The sequence below is a fragment of the Dama dama genome, chromosome 18, assembly GCF_033118175.1.
Source record: "Dama dama isolate Ldn47 chromosome 18, ASM3311817v1, whole genome shotgun sequence".
Taxonomy (NCBI): domain Eukaryota; kingdom Metazoa; phylum Chordata; class Mammalia; order Artiodactyla; family Cervidae; genus Dama; species Dama dama.
In genome coordinates, this window is record NC_083698.1 from 82,649,410 (window position 1) to 82,671,886 (window position 22,477).

The window sequence follows — 22,477 nt, forward strand, 5'->3', positions numbered from 1 at the left end:
TTGAGATGTTTGTAATACTGCTAACATTTTTTACTGCATTTAATTTATACAATTCTAATAAATACAGAGGTGGTTAGGACCAAGCAGACTTCTATTGCCTGCAAGCTGTTACACTGAGAAGCAGAACATGGCATGTTGAAGGCAGCACACTTATTACCCACACTTTGGGATTTTTTTTATACTTGAAAGAAGACATATTCTGAATGGAATAAGACACAAGTCCATTGGATAATCTAGTCTATATTTGGGTTTGGTGATCCTTTAAGCCCAGGAATACATCTGCAGACCAATTTGGAGTGCTGAGAACCAAGGTTACATATCACAACAATGATAAATTAACTAGGAGACAAACCTTGCACATAAATGATGAACTGTCAAATACACACCATTTTAACAAGGGTACATAAAATAGGACTGGCACAGTGATTCGAAGTGGCTTATTCTCACAATGTTGTATCATGAGAAATACATATCTCACTTCACAACACAGGACATGACTTTGATGTTATTACAGAAAACAAAAGTCAAATCTTCTTCAAAAAAAGATTCATGTTCCAATCACAGAGCCAGCCAAAGGTCATCATTTTAGATCAAGCTACACACAAAAAAGGCTGTTTTTTAAAAAAATACTTGCATTTTCTCCTTTAACTCTAATTCCACATTAACTTTTTAAATGTAGCATGAAATACACGCATTTATATTTGGTCCAAACAATCAATGTAATTACAAGAACAGGTACAAAATAAAGTCAAGGTCCTCCTTCCTTCTGCAGAGCTGCGTGTCATTACCCTTCTTCTTCTTCATCACTGTCTTTCATCGTGATGCCTTGAAGTCCTCCGCTTTCTGAAACAGAAGCTGTAGCCTCCTCTACTGTTAAACGTCTGTGTAGGGTGTCATAGGTCTTACTGTTCAGGGTGCCTTCCAGCACACCCTGCAGTCGGAAGTCCCTATAGGTTTTCTGGATGAAGGAGAGAGAAACTCTTAGGTCCATTACAGATTATATGTATGGATGTATATGTGTGCATGTGTGCTAAGTTGCTTGAGTTGTGTCTGACTCTTTGCGACCCAACGGACCATAGCCTGCCAGGCTCCTCTATCCATGGGATTCTCCAGGCAAGAATACTGGAGTGGGCTGCCATGTCCTCCTCCAGGGATTTTCCCGACTCAGAGATTGAACCTGCGTCTCTTATGTCTCTTGCATTGGCAGATGGGTTCTTTACCACTAGCGCCACCTGGGAAGCCCCTATGGATGTATATGTGTATGTTTAAATGTATATATACTCAGTTGGCATTTCAAAAATGACCTGGTACAATTCACTAATGGATTCAGATTTTAGCTGCCCACACCAGTCATCCTGTAGGTATAGTTCCGGGGAGAAAATGAAATGAGAGACTTCTGATAATGCTATTCGAACTAGAATCACTCTGAGTAGATAAAAATGTTGTGACTGTCAGATGACAAATGAGTTTTAACCAAAATATTACTAACTGCACAACATTTACTATTTGAATAACCTGTAACAAAAGTAAAATGATACTTATGTACATTTTTAATCTGAAAGAATTCTTAGTTTTTCAACTGAGGATTGAAAAATACATTTTATAAACTGCGTTAGGTTTTGGGGGGGTGTGGAAGGAAGAGGATTAATCCTATTATCACTAAAATAAGTCTGCATTTTTAGCACTTGTGAATTATAAAGTTTATTTATATGTATACTGGGTAAAAATCTGTGAGCACCTTAATGTCTGTATGAATTTTGCCCTTCTGAAATTGACTTGGTATGTGAAGTGCTAAATTCCAGCATTGAGCTTCTGTTGGTGGGCTAATGAAAGACATATTTACACTTTTGTGAAACAGTAAATTATTTGGTGTATTATGTGTCAAAAATAGAACAAATACCATTTTATTGTTTACACAGTGCTTCTTAACAACAGAAATAACTACACTACTCTGATTTCTGTGGCTCTTAAGATATGTAAACTATAGAATTTTCCTCATTTTACTTTTCCCCTTAAGTGAGACTTTCTTTACACGTGACTTTTTTATGACTAAACAAGGCTGGCATTTTATTACTGATTTTTAAAGTTGTAGTTAGTTGAATGGGGGAACAAAGCATAAATAAAGATAGCTTATTCTATAGAAACACTTCCAAGGCCATTAAAATGCTAAATATCTTTAAAGGTTTTTTTTTCTGTCCTATATTAGATTTAGAATACTAAACAACCAGGTTTCAATGGATTGTCCCAGAGCATCAGTACACATCCACATGCCAGTTTTTTGGTCTAAATGATTGCTAAAAGTCACTTTTTTGGAGGTTGCACTTAGTAGAAGAAAAAAGTCAAAGAAGAAGAAGAAGGAATGTTGTACTTTCTGGCCCAATGTAACAACTCCAATAGCTAAGACATTATGGGATGCCTGATTTCACTCAACACAATTAGAAGGAAAATATCATAATATTCAGACAGTTGAGCTGAAGGTGCTTATTCACTTGAGGGCAGAAGTTCTGATGATGGCATCTTAAGCCCCTGGATATACACACCAGGGTTATGAGCAGACTTCTGGGAAGGAGCAGAAACATTACAAGGTAGCGGGGTCATTGGTATTTTCACATTTTATCTTCTTGTCATCTAGGATTTGATTTATGCCCTATGGTATCATTCACGTTTCAGAAGTGATATTCTCTTGTCATAAATAAAATGCATATTTGAGAAGTCCACCACATGTCCAAAAAATAAACTGAACTGTGAGGAACATGGACTGTATCTGAGGTCAGCATCTCAACAGCAAGAAGAGTTTAGTGTTTTTTTTTTTTCTTAGAGGACCAAAACTATTCTAATTTGATTTTAATATTTTATATTAAGACACATAAAACCTACCATCCTTATTGCCTCTTTCTAAACCATTCTGAGCCACTAGGGAAGCCCTCTAAACCATTAAACCTTATTATTACTAAGATGACATTTCACACCAAAACTTATGTAATTTGCTCCAGAACCCAAAAAGTAACTCTGTTAGGTCAGTTTTGTCTAGAAAATCTGGAAACTAGTTTGCATGGTATTGCTACATAGGAGATTTGTGTTCAAGCCTCTAACAGTCTAACAGGTTAAAAATATATCAAGCACACAAAAATATTCATCTACAGATAAAGCATCTGAAATAAAGTATTATTGTTCCCCTGACAATTATATATTGAATTTGTGAGTCCTACTTTATTTTATTGGAATGGCTTTCTTTACATTTACTCTAATTATCAATAAGTTGGCTAGGACAGAGCTGTAGTGTGGATTTGCCATTTTAAAGGCTTTGTAGTTTGTATAAAATTGGACTCTGCTTCCTTATTTTATTAGGAAGTGATAAGCCGTTAGGGGAACTGCAGGGTAGGAATCCTTGCAATCTCTCTCTCTCTCTTTTTAGAATTCATAAAATGTTATTGACACTTAGAGATCCTCTGTGGCTGCCAAGAAGGTCTGGTTGGCTCTTATTTAAGACAAGTGCCTGCCGCGGGGTGCTGCTCACTTGTCTTTTCTCCTGGTAAAAGAGGCAGCTCATTTATGTTAACTGCTTCAAAATGTCAAATGGCCTCTAGGGAGAATAGCAATCCATCAGCCATTTTATTTGAGGATTCTATTTTACCCTTCCCCAAATAAATCATTCTGATATTACAACTTTGTTAATTTCTTAGTCCTACATCTTCTGTGAAAATTTATTGCAATTTGTTTTCTTCCCAGAGAACAACACGAATGAACCAATGACTGTCTAGGTGTCTTTGTGGGGCAGAGTTGGTTATCACAGACATTTTGATGGCATCTGGGTCTCCGTGGGCACAGAAGAATAACAATGTTTGCAAGGACCAGGTTTCTAGAGTCTAGTAGCTGGGCTCCTGAGTAGAATGCATTGCTCTGCTGTAACAGGCAGGTCTAGTCTATGTGATGTGGATGGAAGGACAGCCTACTCAGAGCCTGCACAACTCTATACATGTGCTGTCTAATAGCTGCTTAAATTCACTGGAAAATGAACATTATAACTATATAGGCTCCAAAGAGTGATGAATCTATGTATGAAATTGGCTACTGTCTGCTTATATTCAAAGTAGAAAAAAATAATTAGAACACTAAATTCATCCTAATTTTCACTGTAAAAATAATCACTTTTAATTATTAAATAAAGCAATAGGACTTGATTAAATGCATCAGCCCAAGAAAGTATTGACTGAGTTTGGGGGCCTGCTTGTGAAAAATACAACCTCGAAAGTCAAACATATATACATGAAATTTAATTTCATATTTATCAGTCTTGATTGCTGGTAGCCATAATGAACACTATATTAAAATAAGATTAAAAAACAAGATAAATAGATTGACTTAGAATTAAATGGAAATGTCACCCTCTAATTAACAAAATTATTAATCATTTTTCCTGCTAACTATGTGAATGACTAGTGAACATTAGAAAAGGAATGACTTTGAAAGAAAAAATGATGGGTTAATAAAACATGCAGATTCTTATTCTAAAAACAAGAGTTTACCAACCTATAAACTAATACCAGTCACCTGGGTATGTAATTTCTGACATCCTGAACACAGTAGATATTAGCTTGAAAATATGGCTGATCCTAAGGGATATTAGCTGATCCTAAGCTAATCCTAATATTAGTCACATTATTGACTGCAGTCTTAACATGTACATATATTTAGAACATAAACACAGATTATTCTGACTCTCTTTTATGAAAAACAAACTTCATTTGAAAGCTCTCCAAGTCACGTTTATAGAAACAAGGAAGAAATCATAGAAGAGCTAAAGCAAATATGAACATATCGTGGTGTGATTTCAGTTTTTTTGTAAAATAAATAACACCTGGTAAAAAGTGTTCTAGATCAAAGGTAGTTTGTTGATTGAAACGCAATGTGTTTAGTGTACAAAAGTTACTGGATGGCTATAATTTTACTTGCTGTTTATGACTAATTATGATTGCTATCACTGTGACATCATAGGTCTGGTCCTGTTCTAGCAGATTTGCCAATTTCTGACTTTAGAACTTTCCTCTCGGTGGGTACTTTAATCTATGATAACCTCTGTGTCTATGGTACAAAAGAATCTGCAATCTAATGAGACTTTAGGAACCAAGAGAATGGTGGAAAATATTTTAATATGAATAAAACTTTTAACGATGTGACACAATGGTTCTTCTCAAACTTTATTATCTATCAGAATCCTCTGGAGGGCTTGTTCATGTACAGATGGCCAGGCGCCGCTCTCAGACACTCTGATTCAGTTGGTCTGGGGTGGAGCCCAAGAATTTGCATGTCTGAGTTCTCAGGTGATGCTGGCAATGTTATATCAGGAATGACACTGTCAGAACCACTGCATATATGTGTGTGTGTGTGTGTGTGGACATACACACATGAATATATATACATATGTATATATGTGCATAAAGATACATACAAATATATAGGCACACACACATATATATAAATACATGAAAGTGAAGTGAAAGTGTTAGCCACTCAGCCGTGCCTGACTCTTTGCGACCCCAAGGACTGTAGCCCAGAACCGCTGATTTGCAATAGCTTAGAGTTCTCTTGTTAGCCAAAATGTAGAATTTGTCTCAATTTTAAGAAAAAGTTATACCTGTGGTACATTCTGCATTTCTACTAGAATTTATAAGGTGTGAAAAATCATGTGAATTTTAAAGGTGTGAAAAAGATATTATCTTAAAGTCCCTCCTCACTAAGTATACTCTTGAAAAGCATAAGTCAAGACAGCCTTGGTGAACTGAGATTATATCTGTTAGTGGTTATGGATGGTCTCCAACACTCACACTGATCAACTCTCACATATTGGGGTGTGCTTCCAAATGAATTCAGGCAGTGACAGCGTTTTACTTTCATATCAGGATATAACAAAAATAATGGAGATTCTCCTTGTCCTAGGGGCAAATACAATTCAAAACCCTTTTAATGATATATTAATAAATATGAAGGAAATGTATGAGGAAAAAATATTGCTGTAACTAAGATAATTAATACAGAATTATTATGGACCTACTACATTTAGGTAAATATGGTAGGGGCTTTATGCATATTATCTTAAAATGTGATTCCTTGGTAACAAAATACTTTTTATTAGTGGAAACACGATAAATCTTTGTGTTTATTTCGTAGTCTCATTGAAAATGGAATAAACAGCAGTGCATCATTGCCAACAGTGATGTTTTTAAAGTACTTACATCCACTCGGCTCTATTAAATATGATTTTCTTATATGTCAATATCTTGCCATTATTCTTTATAGCTTGGTGGGCAATTCACGTCTCAACACATTTTGTTTACCTTCACAATCTTGATGAGTGTCTTCAGTTGGTAAATATGAAGCTGAAGGTCTAATCTATCAGCCAGCCACACACAGATGACTTTCATGGAGCTGCTGTACCATTGCTGCAAAGAAGGATGGGGGCAGAAGGCAGGAGAACAAAACAAGAAAACAACCTCTGCAGTACTCATTTAACAGATTCGGTAATGAGGGGGTAACGAAACACTCCGAAATGGCCACAGATCAGCACTTGAAGTCAATAATGCTATAATTTCTGTTAACAGAATTGTACGTTTTGCTAGAGAATCTGATAAATTGACCCGGGCTGTGCTTTATATGAATTAACATTACAGTCTTTCAGCTGCATGTTCATGGGAAACAGTGTTTTTGCATTTGCAGCCTAGCGGCCTGCTTTGTAATTTATAGGTAACAATGGGTACTAAATACACGATGTGGGACTGAATGGACTGCCAAGCAGCAGGAAAAAAATGGGTAAATTATTTTCAAAGGGAAATTTCCCATTAATCTGTAGGTTATGTAAAAATTAGTAGATGCCATCATGCATGTAGGCAATACCTAGAAACAGCATTTTAAAGGAGGGATGGCAAAAAACATCCACAGTTTACTAACCTCTAATCCCCCAAAACACCTTTATCTATTACTGGTTGTTAAGTATTTGCCAAGATGGCTTAAAACCACCTAAAATAAAGATTTCAGATCTTAGAAAGGAACATTATCAGGATGGAATTCTTGTGTCTTATAAGAATTACAAAAACAGATGTCAGTTGACCAAATTATAAAGGAAAACAATCTGTTTCATTTTGCAAGTGTTTTTGGAGGGTTCATGTTTTCTGTTTATGAAAACGCTCTTGAGGGGAAAACTGAAATTCTCCTCTAATGTACTTTTTTGCTCCTATATAATGTCTGTGAGCATTGTAAAAGAAGAAATTTTGTTCCCATTTTCAAGAAAAGGCAATCTTCCATTAGTGATGACATTTTAAGGGAACTGATACTCATATGCCAGAGCCAGGTTTAGGTAATACTGTAAGAAAATAATGCTATTCATTCAGATAACTGCGAGAAATATCAACGTCCATGTAGCATTTAGGAAGTGACAAAAGAGTTTTTGAGAGAGAAGGGATTTTGTGCTTTGCTTGTATATACAAAAACAGTGACACCACAGATCACATATGCACGTGCATATGTTGTTAGGTATTCAATCAGAAAAAATATTTCTTCCACAATAAAGCAGTAAATTGTGTCAAATTTCTAAAAGAAATCTCAAGTGATGTAAGTCTGAAATTCACCTGGACGTGTATTTTATAACATGTTCTAACAAAATTTATAAGGAATGGTAGTTTAAGCATAATGTAAAATGAATTGGTTTAAGATTTCATCAGACTTATTTCTACTAATTGGTAGATATACTGGACACACATGCATAAAATAAGCTATTTGAAAATGAATACTGTGATATCAAACGGATGAATGAACATTCCAGTTTTTAAAATGTGAGATGGGCTACGGTTTTTTTTAAAAAATGTTATTCATGTGCCCAATTTTACTTTTTCCTAATGATTACTTTCCTAACTTTCAGAACGTGTAAAGGTATCAGATATAAGTTTTATAAAACAAGATAATCCTAAATTCTTAAAAAATAATAAATTCAGTACTTCAGCTGGCATATTAAATCTTAATAGATTAGTATCTGATATTTAAATCCTCTAGTTATTTTAAATGATAGCCTCAACTTCTTGAGTCCTATTTTAATGCAAGCAAACACTCAGAGGTATTGGTGATACTGAATATGACTGTACTGAACTAACATAACACCCTTACCTCTACTCCACTCTCCAAGTAACCTGAAAGGTAAAATGTAGCTGTAATGGTTATGACTCTTAAATTATAGTGCTTCTTCAAGGGGTAATTTAGTTGGGAGACAAAATATGATATATTGTACTAAGTTTATAACATATGCAATAATCTGGCTGTCAGACTGTAAAGTCACTATATATGTGGTAAGTTGTATGAATTTGAGATAAATGAAAATGCCTTCTTAAAATTACTCCTTATGCATCTTATGTTCTTAAAAAATCCACAGATAATTTAAAATTAATATAACTTCATTTTTCTATTACATGTAAATGATACTTATGATTAAGCGATAATTGAAAGGACATCTAATATAACACAGAAACTTATTATTAATATAACTTCTGTAACACAATGCCAAAACTGTAATTTTAAAGAAGAATAATTTGGGAATCAAATATCTAAAGTTAACTATAAAAACAGAGAAAAAGAATTAATGTTAATAAAATGCTTAAGCCACTGCATCATCTTGCTTTAAAGGCAAACAAATTATTCTACAAGGAACATTCTATAAGAGAAATTATTTCACCCAATAATCATGCATAATTTTAATTCCCAAGTCAAAGCATTTTGAAGAATTTCAGCGAAAGCAAGCAAATGAAGAGAAATAAGCAGCTTAGCTTAGAGTTTATGGTGTTATGAAGAATAAGCTAACAAACCAAAAAAAAAAAACCTCACTAGGACTGCTTCTTTCTTGTATATGGTGAAACACACACACACACCAAAAAAATAAAACCACCAAACAAAACAGATGTCAGTAGCATTTCCGTATTTCTGGAGCTGGAATAGAAATGTTCTTCTTTTGGGTGGAGGATGGTAGGTCCCATTTTTTTTATTTTGAGAAAAGATTTCAAAGGTAAGTTAGCTTCATTCCCCTCACCCACCCACCAGCTCTACCGAAGCAAACCAATCCCCCAAAACAAAGAAAAAAAAATTTGAAAGGGGTGAATGTGCAGTGAAGTGTGATTGTTAGAAAATGTGCTTTCAGTTTGGAAAAGTTAATTTTATAAAGCTACTTGGTTGACTATTCACTTTTCCCTTCAGGGGATGACAACGAAGGGGCGCTGGAGCTCGCACTCAAGTCATGGGTATGGCATCACTGCTTTATTCTCTCCTTGGTCTACTTAGGAATAAAGCAGTTAGTGTATATTCTGCACTCTTTTTTTTCCCTCCATCAATCCATGCCAGCAGCCTACCACTTTAACAAAAAATATGTGGTTTTTTTTTTTTTCTTTTTGTGGTTCATTCAACTCCTGTAAGGGCATGCATTACTCACTTCATCTTCTTGAGATATCTCTTTTAAAGCAAAAATAAAAGAAAAGGAAAGGCTAGGGTTGACTCTGTGAGACCCCTGTATTTATTCACACTTATTGTGCATGACTGTAGACTGGTAAATCATATTAGCGGCCCGTCTCCCCATCAAGCTGCTACTTGCTTTCCAGCCCTGGGAAGGTTCAACAAATCAACAGGAGCACGGAAAACAGAACATCAGTCTAATCTAGTGTTTAAGGTGAAGTTTTCAAACCCAATCTAAGAAGATCTTTAGAGCAAGCAACAAGCTGAAGGGCTCAGAAGGTGGTATTGACAATGAAAGAGTGTTGAAATATTGAGAAGCGCAGCACTTGTGCATTTTTAATAACAAGAGGGTCAACAAGGACACAGCTCCCTTAGTGCCAGGAGTTGCCACTGACTATGGAAATTGCCACACCAGGGCTATAAACGCTTGCAGTTCATCAGCTTTCTTAAACAGTTCATCAGCTTTCTTAAACACCCTGAACCCCCTCAGTGGACCTTTAGTCTTGAATTAACAAACCAAAGCAATGAAAGAGGGTGCATTCTGAATGGCTGGCATTGATCCCCAACTGTGTCAGCACTGCTACAGACCCTGAAAAACTCTCTCCATTGTCAATAGAAATTGACAAACCTCGTCTCCTAAATAGTGCAGCTGAGCCGGGCGGGATCCACGCAGCTCTAAAGGGCGCTGCTCCTGGGGCCGGGGAGCACTGACAATGGAACAAGCATGAGCTCTTTGTCAGCCCCAGACTCGGCAATTTTCTAACAAGGATTAAAGTTGTTTCTCCGCAGTGCTGGTTGAAAAGAGATTTAGCAACACACCGTGCTTTCTTCATGCAAGTTAAAGAGAAGTAGTTAAGGAATTTCATTATTCCCTTGACTAGTGGAAATACAAAACAAATATATTAAATATGCGTGGCTCCCTTTTCTGCCTAATTTATAACATTTGGGGGCAAGAGGATTCAATGCAATATAACACTTCTTGCCTGGAAACAAGCACTCTACCTTTATTTTGGAAGTTTTATATATTTTTCTTTTTAAGAAAGTCCAGCCGTTTGCCACCTGGAATGAGGTCTCAATACATACTAATGCACAATGTCTTCAGACCCTCTGGGGTTGATATTCCTAAATCTGAATCACAGGACCCCATAGGGTCCATGTATTACGGCGGCTTCGAGCAAATCATTTGTCATAATGCAGCTTCTGATGATGATGGCTGGGTAAAAATAACTGCTTTGCTGGGGAACAAATCTGTGATCTATTTTCTGCTTAAGTGTTTAGCTTTTTTATTGATTATGAATTGGTACAACTAGTTGATATATTTTCATTTTTCTCCAGCTAGTCTCATCTCAATAGGTGAACAACAGAAAAAAAAAACCACAAAAACACAACCAATACTTTTTAGTGCCCCCAGATATGGAATGGCTAAATTTCCACAGTATGTATGTATTTCTTCATTTACTTCAAGAGAAGCTGTCTGTTTTTATTAGAGTCAAGTCACTGTGTTGAAATGAAATACCATCTAGAAAATCTCATCTGAGGAAGTATGTACCTCTTAAATGTTAAGATGAATTGAATAAAAGAACAAATAATAGTTTTGAAAAGGTAAAGGTTTTGAAAAATCTGATAAATATAAAGCATCCTTTAAGATCATGTTGTGGCTTTAGAGGGCTACAAAATATTTAGAAAAGTGAATATCTTACAGTTTCACCAGTACATTAAAAAGTAAATATAAATGCTTTATACATGGAGTGCTCCTTTGGTCCACAGTACATCTGTTTGACATAATTAAATTCGTGGTCACTCACTTCTCATTTCTTAACACTAAAATGTACATTTGATGTAATAATTCCATCCATCCCCCCTCTATTCAAGGCATCCCCCAGAAATAATTATATTTGGTTCCACAAAACAGATCCTCAAGACAAAAGCATTTTGAAAGTTCTAAAGTGTGGATTTTTTGTTGGTTTGGAATAGGATTAAGGGCTGTATTTAAGGAAAAGTGAAACCAGTCTATTACGTTTAGAATACAGGAAGTGTTCAACCTAATCTACATCTATCAACCAGCTCAGCCCAGAGGCATGCAGGAAGAGTGTGATAAAGATTTGCTCTGGACTTAGTAGCTGAGGGCTGGTCGTGAACACACCAGAGGACATCATCAATACAGAAGCTCCGGGGGCTGAGTACCAGGAAGCCCTGTGAGGTTACCATTCACTTGACTGAGCCTCTTGCTTTCTCTATGCCTCAGTTTTCTCATCTGCGATATGAAGGGCAGCTGAGATGAATCTAGCTTTACAATAAGATTCTTATACTTTCCAGAAATACTTTGAGATTCCTTTGAGATCAAAGGAAAGGGCATGATTAGAAACAAGACAGCTTGTGATTCTATTAAAAATGAACTGAAGGGAAAAGCCAAATTGTCTTTTGTTTTTGTTTTTTTAATGCTGCTTAAATATAGCTTTGTTCATCCAAATATGCAAGGCTAGAATTATATAAGTTTCTATTAGATGTTATTTTGTTTTAAATTTATTCATTTTGGCTTTTTAATGAAGAATAGATATACTACAAAAATGAAACAGTAAAGTATAAAGAAGAATAAGTGGAATTTATTAAGAACTGTGAAGCGTTCTTATTACTATGATTTTATATTAATAATGCTACCTATAATATATTATATATTATATGATAATAATCTGACTATAAAAGTATCCGGTGTTTTTTCAAAACCTCCGTTCTACCTCCATGGGAAGTTCAAGTTCATCAGTTCAATTTTCATTTGATTCTTATACCAACCGTGATGAGATGGTTCTTATTTTCATTTTGCATGGAAACTGAGCTCACAGAGGTAGAAAGCTGAGTTTAGATTAAATAATTTACTTATTTAAGTTTATATAAGTGGCAGGGTTAAGATTCATCTTATATCTATGCTCCAAAGTCTGTGCTCATGACTACTAGGTTATTCCATTTCCTTCTATGAAACAGTCTGTTTCATCAATGAAGTCTCTGATTTTTTCAGAACAGTTTGGTATTTGTAGCAGACAACTAAGAAAATAGCTCTACCATTCCTGGTGCTCCCTCATGGTTATAATGCAGGATTATGGAATAATATAGGAGAAGCTTATTGTTCCAAAGAAGTCCATCACATTTTCTTACAAGTTAATGTAATCTACATTTCCAAAGGTATTTGTACACTTGACAATGTAGCTATATAATATAATAAGTTTTTTGAAGGACCACACTGTTAGGATAACTAACCAACTGGTCCTTGTGCTATGCATTTCCCACCTGTTTTCTTCTTAAGTGCCATATGCTCTAATGCTTTTAAAGTGCCATATACTCTAAAACCTAGGAATGCTGAGAAAATCTTTTTTCACTGCAACAAAACAAAGCAATGTGGAAAGATCCTAGTTCATTCATGAAGGGATTCAATCTACATGTACAGTTTTCTGATTTTTTTATTTTTTAAATATAGAAGAACTTGATCCATGCTTTTTTCCCTTCTGTGTTCAAGAAACTCATATTTAGGGCGATTTTCATTTTTTAGTTCTATGAGGAAGATGGCAAAACAGAGTTCATGAGCACTATGTTGTCTGTTAAGAAGGAGAAAGTGTAAGAAGTGCTAATGTGGGAGGTTTGGCATATAGTAGGCACCTAATAAATGCTTGTTGAATGATGAAACATTTTTCCTACTCTTGAAGTTCAGTACTTTTTCCATTCTTTTTTAAAATGCATGAATGTAATAACTAAGATGCTTCCAGATGCATTCAATCCTCTTCAATCATAACACAGGGTAAGTTATATAATAGGGTAAGTTCCAGAAACTGGGGGTTGTACAAGCTTTTTTCCACTCACCTCTATTTTATTAACTCCAAATTTCCTTTCTCCCAAAATATCCTGAAAGTAATATTACTAAACTAGCCTATCTATCCTCACACTACCTAAAGAGCATTAAAATCAATATTATTCTTCATTATTCATTATCATCAAGCAGGCAAGTGCCTTTGTAAATTTATTCTGCAGTTCTCTTCCTGGTGCTAAAATGACCAGGGATTACAAAGTGAAAATTTCAGATCATCAGTTGTTTCCCTCTCCCCTATTTAATGACAAATGATGGAATGCATACTGGTTGGGCTAATCTTTTGACTAATCAATGATTTGGCTGAACGCAGTGGTCAACCCAGTTATAATGGTATGTGTACTAGTCTGGGATGCAGACACAGATTGTGAATGATTTATTTGGGCATAAGACCTGTTCATTTGGTTCAGTGACACATTTTGAGTACTATACATAAAAGTTTGGTCAATATTGCATTTAAATCAATAATGTAAGATCTGGATAAAAATAAATTAGACTTCTGCAATTTCTATTGAGTGGTACAAGTCTGAGATAAAACCTCCATCTGAGAATAAACGGTTAGTCAGTCTTTCTGCCTCAGTTTCCTTATAAAAAAATAGGTAACAATTATTCCAAAGTTCCTTTTCCAGAGTGTTGTAGGGACTGAAGTAAACAGTTATCCCTCTGTCTCTAACTCATGGTGCACTCTCAGAGGAAATGAGTGATCTGCTGGTCTGGTAGATTCTGGGTTTCTCTATAAGTTTTGGGTAAGTCAATCCCTCTTTTGGGACTTTTATCCCCATGTACATTTCACTGGCCAGATTCATGACATTGAAGACTCCATTCAACCATCGTTTCTCCTATGAGGCCAACACTATCTCTTACCAGGTAGAATTAGAAGCTCCCGTATTTTCTGCCCCTAAATCTCTGTACATGTGTCTGTAGAAATATTGCACAACGAGGTGCATATCTGCCTCAACAGGATGTGAGTATCCATAAGGTAGAAACCAAGTCTTTTTATTAATATCTCCAGCCCTTAGCAGAATGTCCAGCACATAACATGTGTTACACATTTTCTGAGGGACTGAATGCTTTTAAAATATTTGGAGACATAAACTGTTACACATATAATAGTGGCAGGGCAGTTTTTCAATAGACAAAGGATAATATCAGAGCCAGAGGAACTGTTGACTTGAATGAAGCATTTCATTAATAGCAAAATAATTTAATGAATGCTAAAGTTGCAGGCATCACCAAAAAGTAAACAACTGCAATTGGCTAATGAAATTTAACATACGGCTAAAACAGAACTGAAAATGTGACAGTCTAATTTCATTGTAGGTGATGAACTAAGTAAAGGAGAAAGAACTGTAAATTAATGAACCCCCATGCCTAGGTACATATAAGAGTGTCTGCATATAGGAAATCAACCCTGAAGATTCACTGGAAGGACTGATGCTGAAGCTCCAATAATTTGGCCACCTGATATGAAAAGCCAACTCACTGGAAAAAGACCCTGCTGCTGGGAAAGATTGAAGGCAGGAGGAGAAGGAGACGAAAGAGGATGAGATGGTTGGATGGCATCACCGACTCAACGGACGTGAGTTTGAGAAAACTCCAGGAGATAGTGAAGGACAGGGAAGTCTGGCGTGCTGCAATGCATGGGATCGCAAAGGGTCAGACACAACTTAGCAACTGAACAACAACACAACATATACATTCTTACACACAAAGATATAACGCTACATGTGCTCAGAGGCTGATGTGCTCAGCTCCAGACTGGCTTTTCAGAGTCTGTCATGTACGCAGTGAACAATCTGGCATGTGCTCAGGGGTATGGGTAGCTGCTCCTGGAGGGCATCAAAGGCTGTGAGGTTACCAAGTGTGGCGCTGCCGCTGCTGCGTTGTGCGTTTTCACCACTAAACGACGTGTCCTGGGCGCCTTCAGGGCTTGCTGGTCTTGTGAGAGGCGTATCAAAAAGGCAGACAGACACCATGCTGTGGCACTGTGCCTCAGACTTGAGTCTGAGTGAACATGAGAGCCCTCCTGGGAGGTGGCATAAGCCTGGTTTTTCAGCAGAGAACCTCTGAAGGGTAGAGAGGGAGAGCCTGCCCTTGTTGCACTGATATGGCATTTGATATCGCAAGCACTAGAGCTAGGTACAACTGTTGAATCAACTCTACATCCTGGCAGGTTTCCAATCATCCACTTGCAACAGAGAGAAATAAAAACAAGTCAAAGATAATCACTACCTCCTATTTGAAAGCTTTCTAAGTTTTAATTCTCCACAGTATACTATTTGAAAAAAAAAAAAGTCTATTCAGTAGATGAAAATGTGAAACATTTTAATGTAGAAGCTAACTTTTTCAAAAGACCCATTTTACCATAAGAATGTAAGTTCCCTTATTAAAGCAGGAACTTGGTCTATCTTACCTAACATTATATTCTCAGCCTCCAACAGTGTGTGGCTTCAAGAAAGTAAATACTGGTTGTATGACTAAATAATAAAAGGAGTTTTGATTTCCTATTTTAATTAGAATCTTACCGAGTCATTGTGACAGAGATACTCAACGATGTGAGACAAAACCAATGCCTAGCCTTTATTATATTTTGGCTGTGGAGCATGTGGCATCTTACTATTAGTTCCCTAACCAAGGATTGAACCTGTGCCATCTGCATTGCAAGTGTGGAGTCTTAACCACTGGACAACCAGGGAAGTCTCTATGCTTAACCTTTCAGTTTCAATATTTACCACCATTTCTTGCACATCCTAACTAAAAGATCAATTGGATTTACTTTCTAGATCTTATGCACCCAAAACGTCAAATGAATGAATATTTAACATTAATAAACATACATTTTATGTGTATAATATAGGCAGTAACTAAGGGGAAAGGAAAGGAAAATGAAGTCACTCAGTTGTATCCGACTCTTTGCGACCCCATGGACCATAACCTACCAGGCTTCTTTGTTCATGGGATTTTCCAGGCAAGAGTACTGGAGTGGGTTGCCATTTCCTTCTCCAGGGGATCTTCCCAACCCAAGGATCGAACCTGGGTCTCCCACGTTGCAGATAGACACTTTACCATCTTAACCACCAGGAAAGCCAGAACTAAGGGGAAAGTCAACAAGAAATGTAGGGAGTATATGGAACCAAATTTATGAGGATCAGTAGAGCAAAAGTATGGGAAAGCTTTCCATGAGAATGTATAAATAGGAATGTGTACTGCTGCTGCTGCTAAACCGCTTCAGTCGTGTCCGACTCTGTGTGACCCCATAGACGGCAGCCCACCAGGCTCCCCCGTCCCTGGGATTCTCCAGGCAAGAACACTGGAGTGGGTTGCCATTTCCTTCTCCAGTGCACAAAAGTGAACAGTGAAAGTGAAGTCGCTCAGGCATGTCTGACTCTTCGTGACCCCATGGACTGCAGCCTACCAGGCTCCTCCGTCCATGGGATTTTCCAGGCAAGAGTACTGGAGTGGGTTGCCATGGCCTTCTCTGAGGAATGTGTGTACAGTCACATTCAAATACTACATCCTAGTTCTGGCAAACAGAAGGGGAAACAAAGAAAACAATGGAAAGTAACAGACTTTATTTTGTTGGGCTCCAAAATCACTGCAGATGATGACTGTAGCCATGAAATTAAAAGACACTTGCTCCTTGGCAGAAAAGCTATGACAAACATAGACAGCGTATTAAAAAGCAGAGATATCACTTTGCTGATAAAGGCCTGTCTAGTCAAAGCTATGGTTTTTCCAGTAGTCATGTATGAGCACCAAAGAACTGATGCTTTTGAACTATGTGTTGAAGAAGACTCTTGAGAGTCCCCTGGACTGCAAGGAGATCAAACCAGTCACTACTAAAGGAAATCAGTCCTGAATATTCACTGGAAGGACTGATGCTGAGGTTGGAGCTCCAATACTTTGGCCACCTGATAAGAAAAACTGACTCATTTGAAAAGACCCTGCTGCTGGGAAAGGTTGAAGGTAGGAGGAGGAGGGGGTGGCAGAAGACATGATGGTTGGATGGCATCACTGACTTGATAGACATGAGTTTGAGTAAGCTTCTGGGAGACAGTGAAGGGCAAGGGAAGCCTGGTGTGCTGCAGTCCATGGGGTCGCAAAGAGTTAGACACAACTTAGTGACTGAACAACAACGAATTCCTGACTCTAAAGCCTAAGCATGACACAGAGCATTTTGAGAAGCTTCAGAGGACAGCCCCCCAAAAGATTAAAGGGCTAGAAAAGGGGCCTATGATGAGAAGTTGAGCAAAAGGGATTATTTATCCTGGAGTAGACAAGGATGACAGGTGTCTTACTAACAGTCTTCACATATAGGAAGGATTATTCCCTAGCGACGCTGGCTACCTGCTTTTTGTTCTCCACTGAGAGGAAAAGGGGAAATGGGCTTAAAAAACAGCATGAAGAATTTAGGTGAGGTAAGGATTAGAACTTGCTTTACTTCAAATAAAACATTTTGCCCATTTTAAGAGAGTGAAATTTAGATGGTGTCTTACTTAGGGCTGGGCTGAGATCAAGTAATTGAAGGCTCTTCTTGAGTTTAGGTAAGTACCTGTGAAAATTGTTTATAGAGTTTCTTTTCAATGCATTTAACAAACACCCTGTTTTGCCACAACAATGTTGGTTTACTGCAACAGCTGCTTCCTGACACAGACTTTGTTTTTCGTTGGACTTAGTCAATGGTGGCATTCTGGCTGCCACTCCTGTGCTCACTTGTGAATAGCACCAACCATGTAGATGAGGCTACAGGCGAGGCTTGCAGAGGGCGTGTTTGATGGAGGAGGAGATCAAAAAGCCACCACAGAAAATGACTTTAAAGCCATGTGTCATTTGCTTATGAAGTAGGGTTTGAAGAGAAGGAGAATGGTAGCCACCATTTCTATGAAAACATCATACTGGCCAACTGATGGAGATGCTGGTCTCAGGGGAGCCCTGCGTAGTTTCATTAATAAGTCACTGGTAGCCAGCTGCAGTGCAAGCATGCAAAGCCACTGAGGAAAAGCCAGGTTCTATGTGGAGAAGCCAGAGTTTCCAGACCATCATCCATGTGAAAGCAGCAAGCAATCAATACTAAATAACTTTTGAACTGCTCAACATGTTGCTTGTAATTATTTCAACTATCTTTGATAAAATCAGGAGGGGGAATATTCTGATTTCTTCCATGACTATTAAGTTACTGTCACTGGCTTGGGTGAATGAAAGCAAATACACATTTATGCATTTGATGTTTAGAAAAATTTCTTGAGGAAAATGCAAGTTTTGACATCTTTCATTCATCAGAGAGTTTTACCATGGTGAAGTGATTTTAAGTGATCAACCCCAATTTTTTTTCTCCTATTCAAGCAAAAACCTCAGATCAGTTCACAAGTTTTTTTTTTTTTTTTTTTTAATTCTGAGCACAATTAAAGGTGAGTTAAGGCTCTGGTGGAAATCTAAAGAGCATCAGCAAATCTGAGCACTGCTCAGCTTTTGAATTGCTTTTCTACTTCTTAGTTCTTTTAAATGGTTTTCTATGGCAGGAACATTTTTCTTAATTAGTCACAGCTAATTAGTGTTCTGGCATAGACAAGTAATCAGAAATGTCAGAGCTGCAAGGCTACATCTCCTTAATCCTTTGATAATAATTTAGCCTCCTGGGAGGGCCCCAAGCTGCGGTAAGTAGTGACTGACAATAAGGCAAAATTAGGTGGGCAGCAGACCATTAGGATAGAAAAATAAAAAGCACTACCCGATCCCGCTGAGCACCATCAGGCAACTAACTGCACTGCCAGATGAGGTGCCTGTTTAAGCCTGTGTTGTTAATTAGCCTGATTCTACCAGACCTGCCACATATGTCCAGGTGCCTCATGCAAAGATGTGTATTTCTGGGCATGTGCCAAATGACAATTGTGTCCCATGATCACATTTCAAGAATCTAAGGGAGAAGTCTACATATTTCTTGAAGATTCTTTTGAATTATCAAAGAAATAAGATCAACCGGCTACAATACATTTTTTTCTTGTGGAGTTTCTTTTAGGCAATTAGGCATGCTTAGCTCAGGTTTCTTAGGTCTTCATTCACCAACAGCTTAGATTCAAATGAGGGCCTTTGGCCGTGAGGAGTCACGTCTGGACTTGCCAAAGTTATTCTGGCGCACACTGTACATCTAAAGTAGATTTTTTCATAAATTCTTACACTTACAAATGATAACTCAACATTAAAATAAAGATGATTAACTAAAATGAATGAGACAGCTGTAATTTGAGAGCAGAGGTTTTGAAGAGAAATAAACTTTGAGAGGGGGAAAAGCAGCTAGGGAGCAAGTTTGAATGCCATTTACTAAAGCAGACGTGACCATATACAGAACAAGTCTTGACTACAACTGTCTTAAAAGAGGCCAAACAACTTCCGTGTGAGTACAAATACTGTGGGTAAAATAAAGTGGGAATAAATACATATAATTACATTAAAAAACACCCCCTGGAAAACAGTATATTCAAGCTGCTAAATAAGAAACTGCTAAAATGTAGGAGAAGTGACATGCCAGTACTATGAACATGGATAAGAAACAGTCAAGCTTCTGATCTACCTTTAGTGCACAAGGTGACCCCAGGGTGCATGATGTTTAACAGTGGGTAGAAATAAATGATCTTGGTCTCAAGTACATCACTGAGCTTATATCATTCATCTTTTCTAGTGGTGGAAAAGCAAAATAATGGTTAGGACATGAGAGTGATAGTAACATTTGATTTTGATTGTTGATAGGAAAATCATGGATGGGTCCAAGTTAATGTTTTATATTTGACTTCTTTTTACATAGAGACAACATTGAAGAGAAAATACTCTGTAATCAGAATTTATACTGATTTAGTGGTTCCCAGCCTTTTTGGCACCAGGAACTGGTTTCGTGGAATACAGGTTTTCTATGGATGGGGTGGGGGGTGTGGTTTTGGAATGATTCAAGATTACATTTATTGTAGCCTGTATTTCCATTATTATCACATCAGCTCCACCTCAGATCAGCAGGCATTAGATCCCTGAGGTTGGGGACCCTTGGATATAACAACTTGTTTGTCACTTGAAAGTTAAATAACATTGAAAAGAGGAAAATTGTTATTTTAAAATCGACAGTCATATATAAGCAAATGTATCTATAATATTATGGAATTATAAGAAATGCAAGAAGGCAAAGAAGCCCTCTGAATGGGTCTCACTGGGTTCCAGCCTTTGTTTGTAATGAGGCTGATTACACATACAAAGAAATTCATCCAAGGAATATGACTGAAAAAGTAGACAGTCAGTTCTAAATATATTCTACTGTCTATTAATAGCAGCCAATCTTACTCATGTTCTGTGGATTTCAAGTATTCCTGAAAAACCAACGAAATAAATTTAATTTTTAAATAGAATAGTAGCAACAATCTTACTGAGGATGAATAAATTCTTGAATCAAAAAGTTTGGGCATGGGTGTGAAACACTGAACTCGAAAACTCGAAGCATTTCCTCCCTTTCTTATTTTGGAGTCCAGAGATAAACAAGAGGTAGAAATGCAAAATTACTTTTATTTTGAAAAGCATATCCACTTGCAAGAGTTTCATTCTCCCCCCCCCCCCTTACCAAATCTTAAGATGGCCACTAAACTCACTGATATTATTGAGGTCCGTTTTACTTAAAATGCTTAATTTAGAGTTTCTTAACCAAAAAGAATCCTTTTCAAGGAAAGTCCTGAAAATTAATCCTTTACAAAGCACTATGTGGATGAATATCACTGATTAACTATCATTTAAAGGATTACTTTTAATTTTAGAAGATATCACAACACAATTTAAAAAAAAATCTCGTTGAGATGAAACTCCTCAACAATTAAATATTTAATCAGTTTATAACACAAGAGAATGTTTAATCTGCATGATTTACCAATTAAAGACTGCACCCTGATGTGTCTTCAGCAACATGAGAGCTAAAACAAAATTGTCTCAGAGGGCCTCAAGATGGGCAATGCCCTGTAAAGGCACAAACGTTTACAGAGTTAGGTAGGTTTAGCGTCTCTCCCAGACAACAGGATGCACTTCTGTTGACCCCTACCAGCCTCAGCATTTGGGATATTCTTGGACATTAGTAAGTGACCACAGAAGGTGCTCTTGTGACAATTACTGTGAGCATCAGTTTTGATTTCTGAAACATCACCACTTTTCAACCCAGAGACTCAAAACTCTCTGGGAAAGTGTCCAGCCTCTCTGCTGACCCATGGGTACCTGGGGCTCACTCTGTGTTTCCTGAAACCTGACGGTGTGAGAAAAAAACCTCATAATAGGCATTAAAAATGGGACTTGTGCTGCATGCTCAGTTGCATCCGACTCTCTGCAACCCTATGGACTATAGCCTGCCAGGCTTCTCCGTCCATGGGATTTTAAAGGCAACAGTACTGAGTGGATTGCCATTCCCTTCTCCAAAAATGGAACTTGAGAATTAGAAAAGCATTGCCATGGTTTTACATTGGGATCAGACAAGTTGTAAATGGTTTTGATTTGCTAGCATTTTTTTAAACAGCTACTGACAATGCTTTATAAGTTGGAATAAGAGAGACTACCTATAAAGCAGAACTTTGCTGGTAAATCCATATTCTCTTCTGCTAGAGAACTTCCTTTAAATTTCTCTGACCCAGATAAGACACACTTTTTTAATGTGTCTTAAGGTAAAACCCTGGGTTGGGAAGATCCCCTAGAGAAGGAAATGGCAACCCACTCCAGTATTCTTGCCTGGAGAATCCCATGGATAGAGGAGCCTGGTGGGTTACAGTCCACAGGGTCGCAAAGAGTCGGACACGACTGAGTGATCAGTTTGTTTGTTTTGTTTTGAAGGTAAATTTAACATGTGAGATTTTTTTCCCATTGGCTAAATTCAAAATACGATAATCACTAAGTTTAATTCTTTTCTTTTTTAAAAGTATAGTCAAAGCTATGGTTTTTCCAGTAGTCATGTATGGATGTCATTGGAAAAGATCCTGATTCTGGGAAAGATTGAAGGCAAAAAGGAGAAAGGGGTGGCAGAGGATGAGATGGTTAGATAGCATCTTGACTCACTGGACATGAATTTGAGCAAACTCCAGGAGATAGCAAAGGACAGGGAAGCCTGGCATGTTGCAGTACATGGGGTGGCAA

The 22,477-nt window shown here is 37.3% G+C and overlaps 1 protein-coding gene across 5 annotated transcripts in view; it reads right to left on the reverse strand.

Moving 5' to 3' along the window:
* Positions 1–22,477, reverse strand: part of CADPS2 (calcium dependent secretion activator 2) — a 555,077-nt gene continuing 532,600 nt past the window's right edge. For all 5 annotated transcript variants that reach the window (XM_061165698.1, XM_061165697.1, XM_061165696.1 and 2 more), the window contains 2 exons: positions 6,336–6,440; positions 1–958 (listed from right to left, as the gene is read on the reverse strand). In XM_061165698.1, coding sequence (XP_061021681.1) covers positions 785–958; positions 6,336–6,440 — 279 coding nt within the window. In that variant the 3' untranslated portion in view covers positions 1–784. The remainder of the gene's footprint in view (positions 959–6,335; positions 6,441–22,477) is intronic.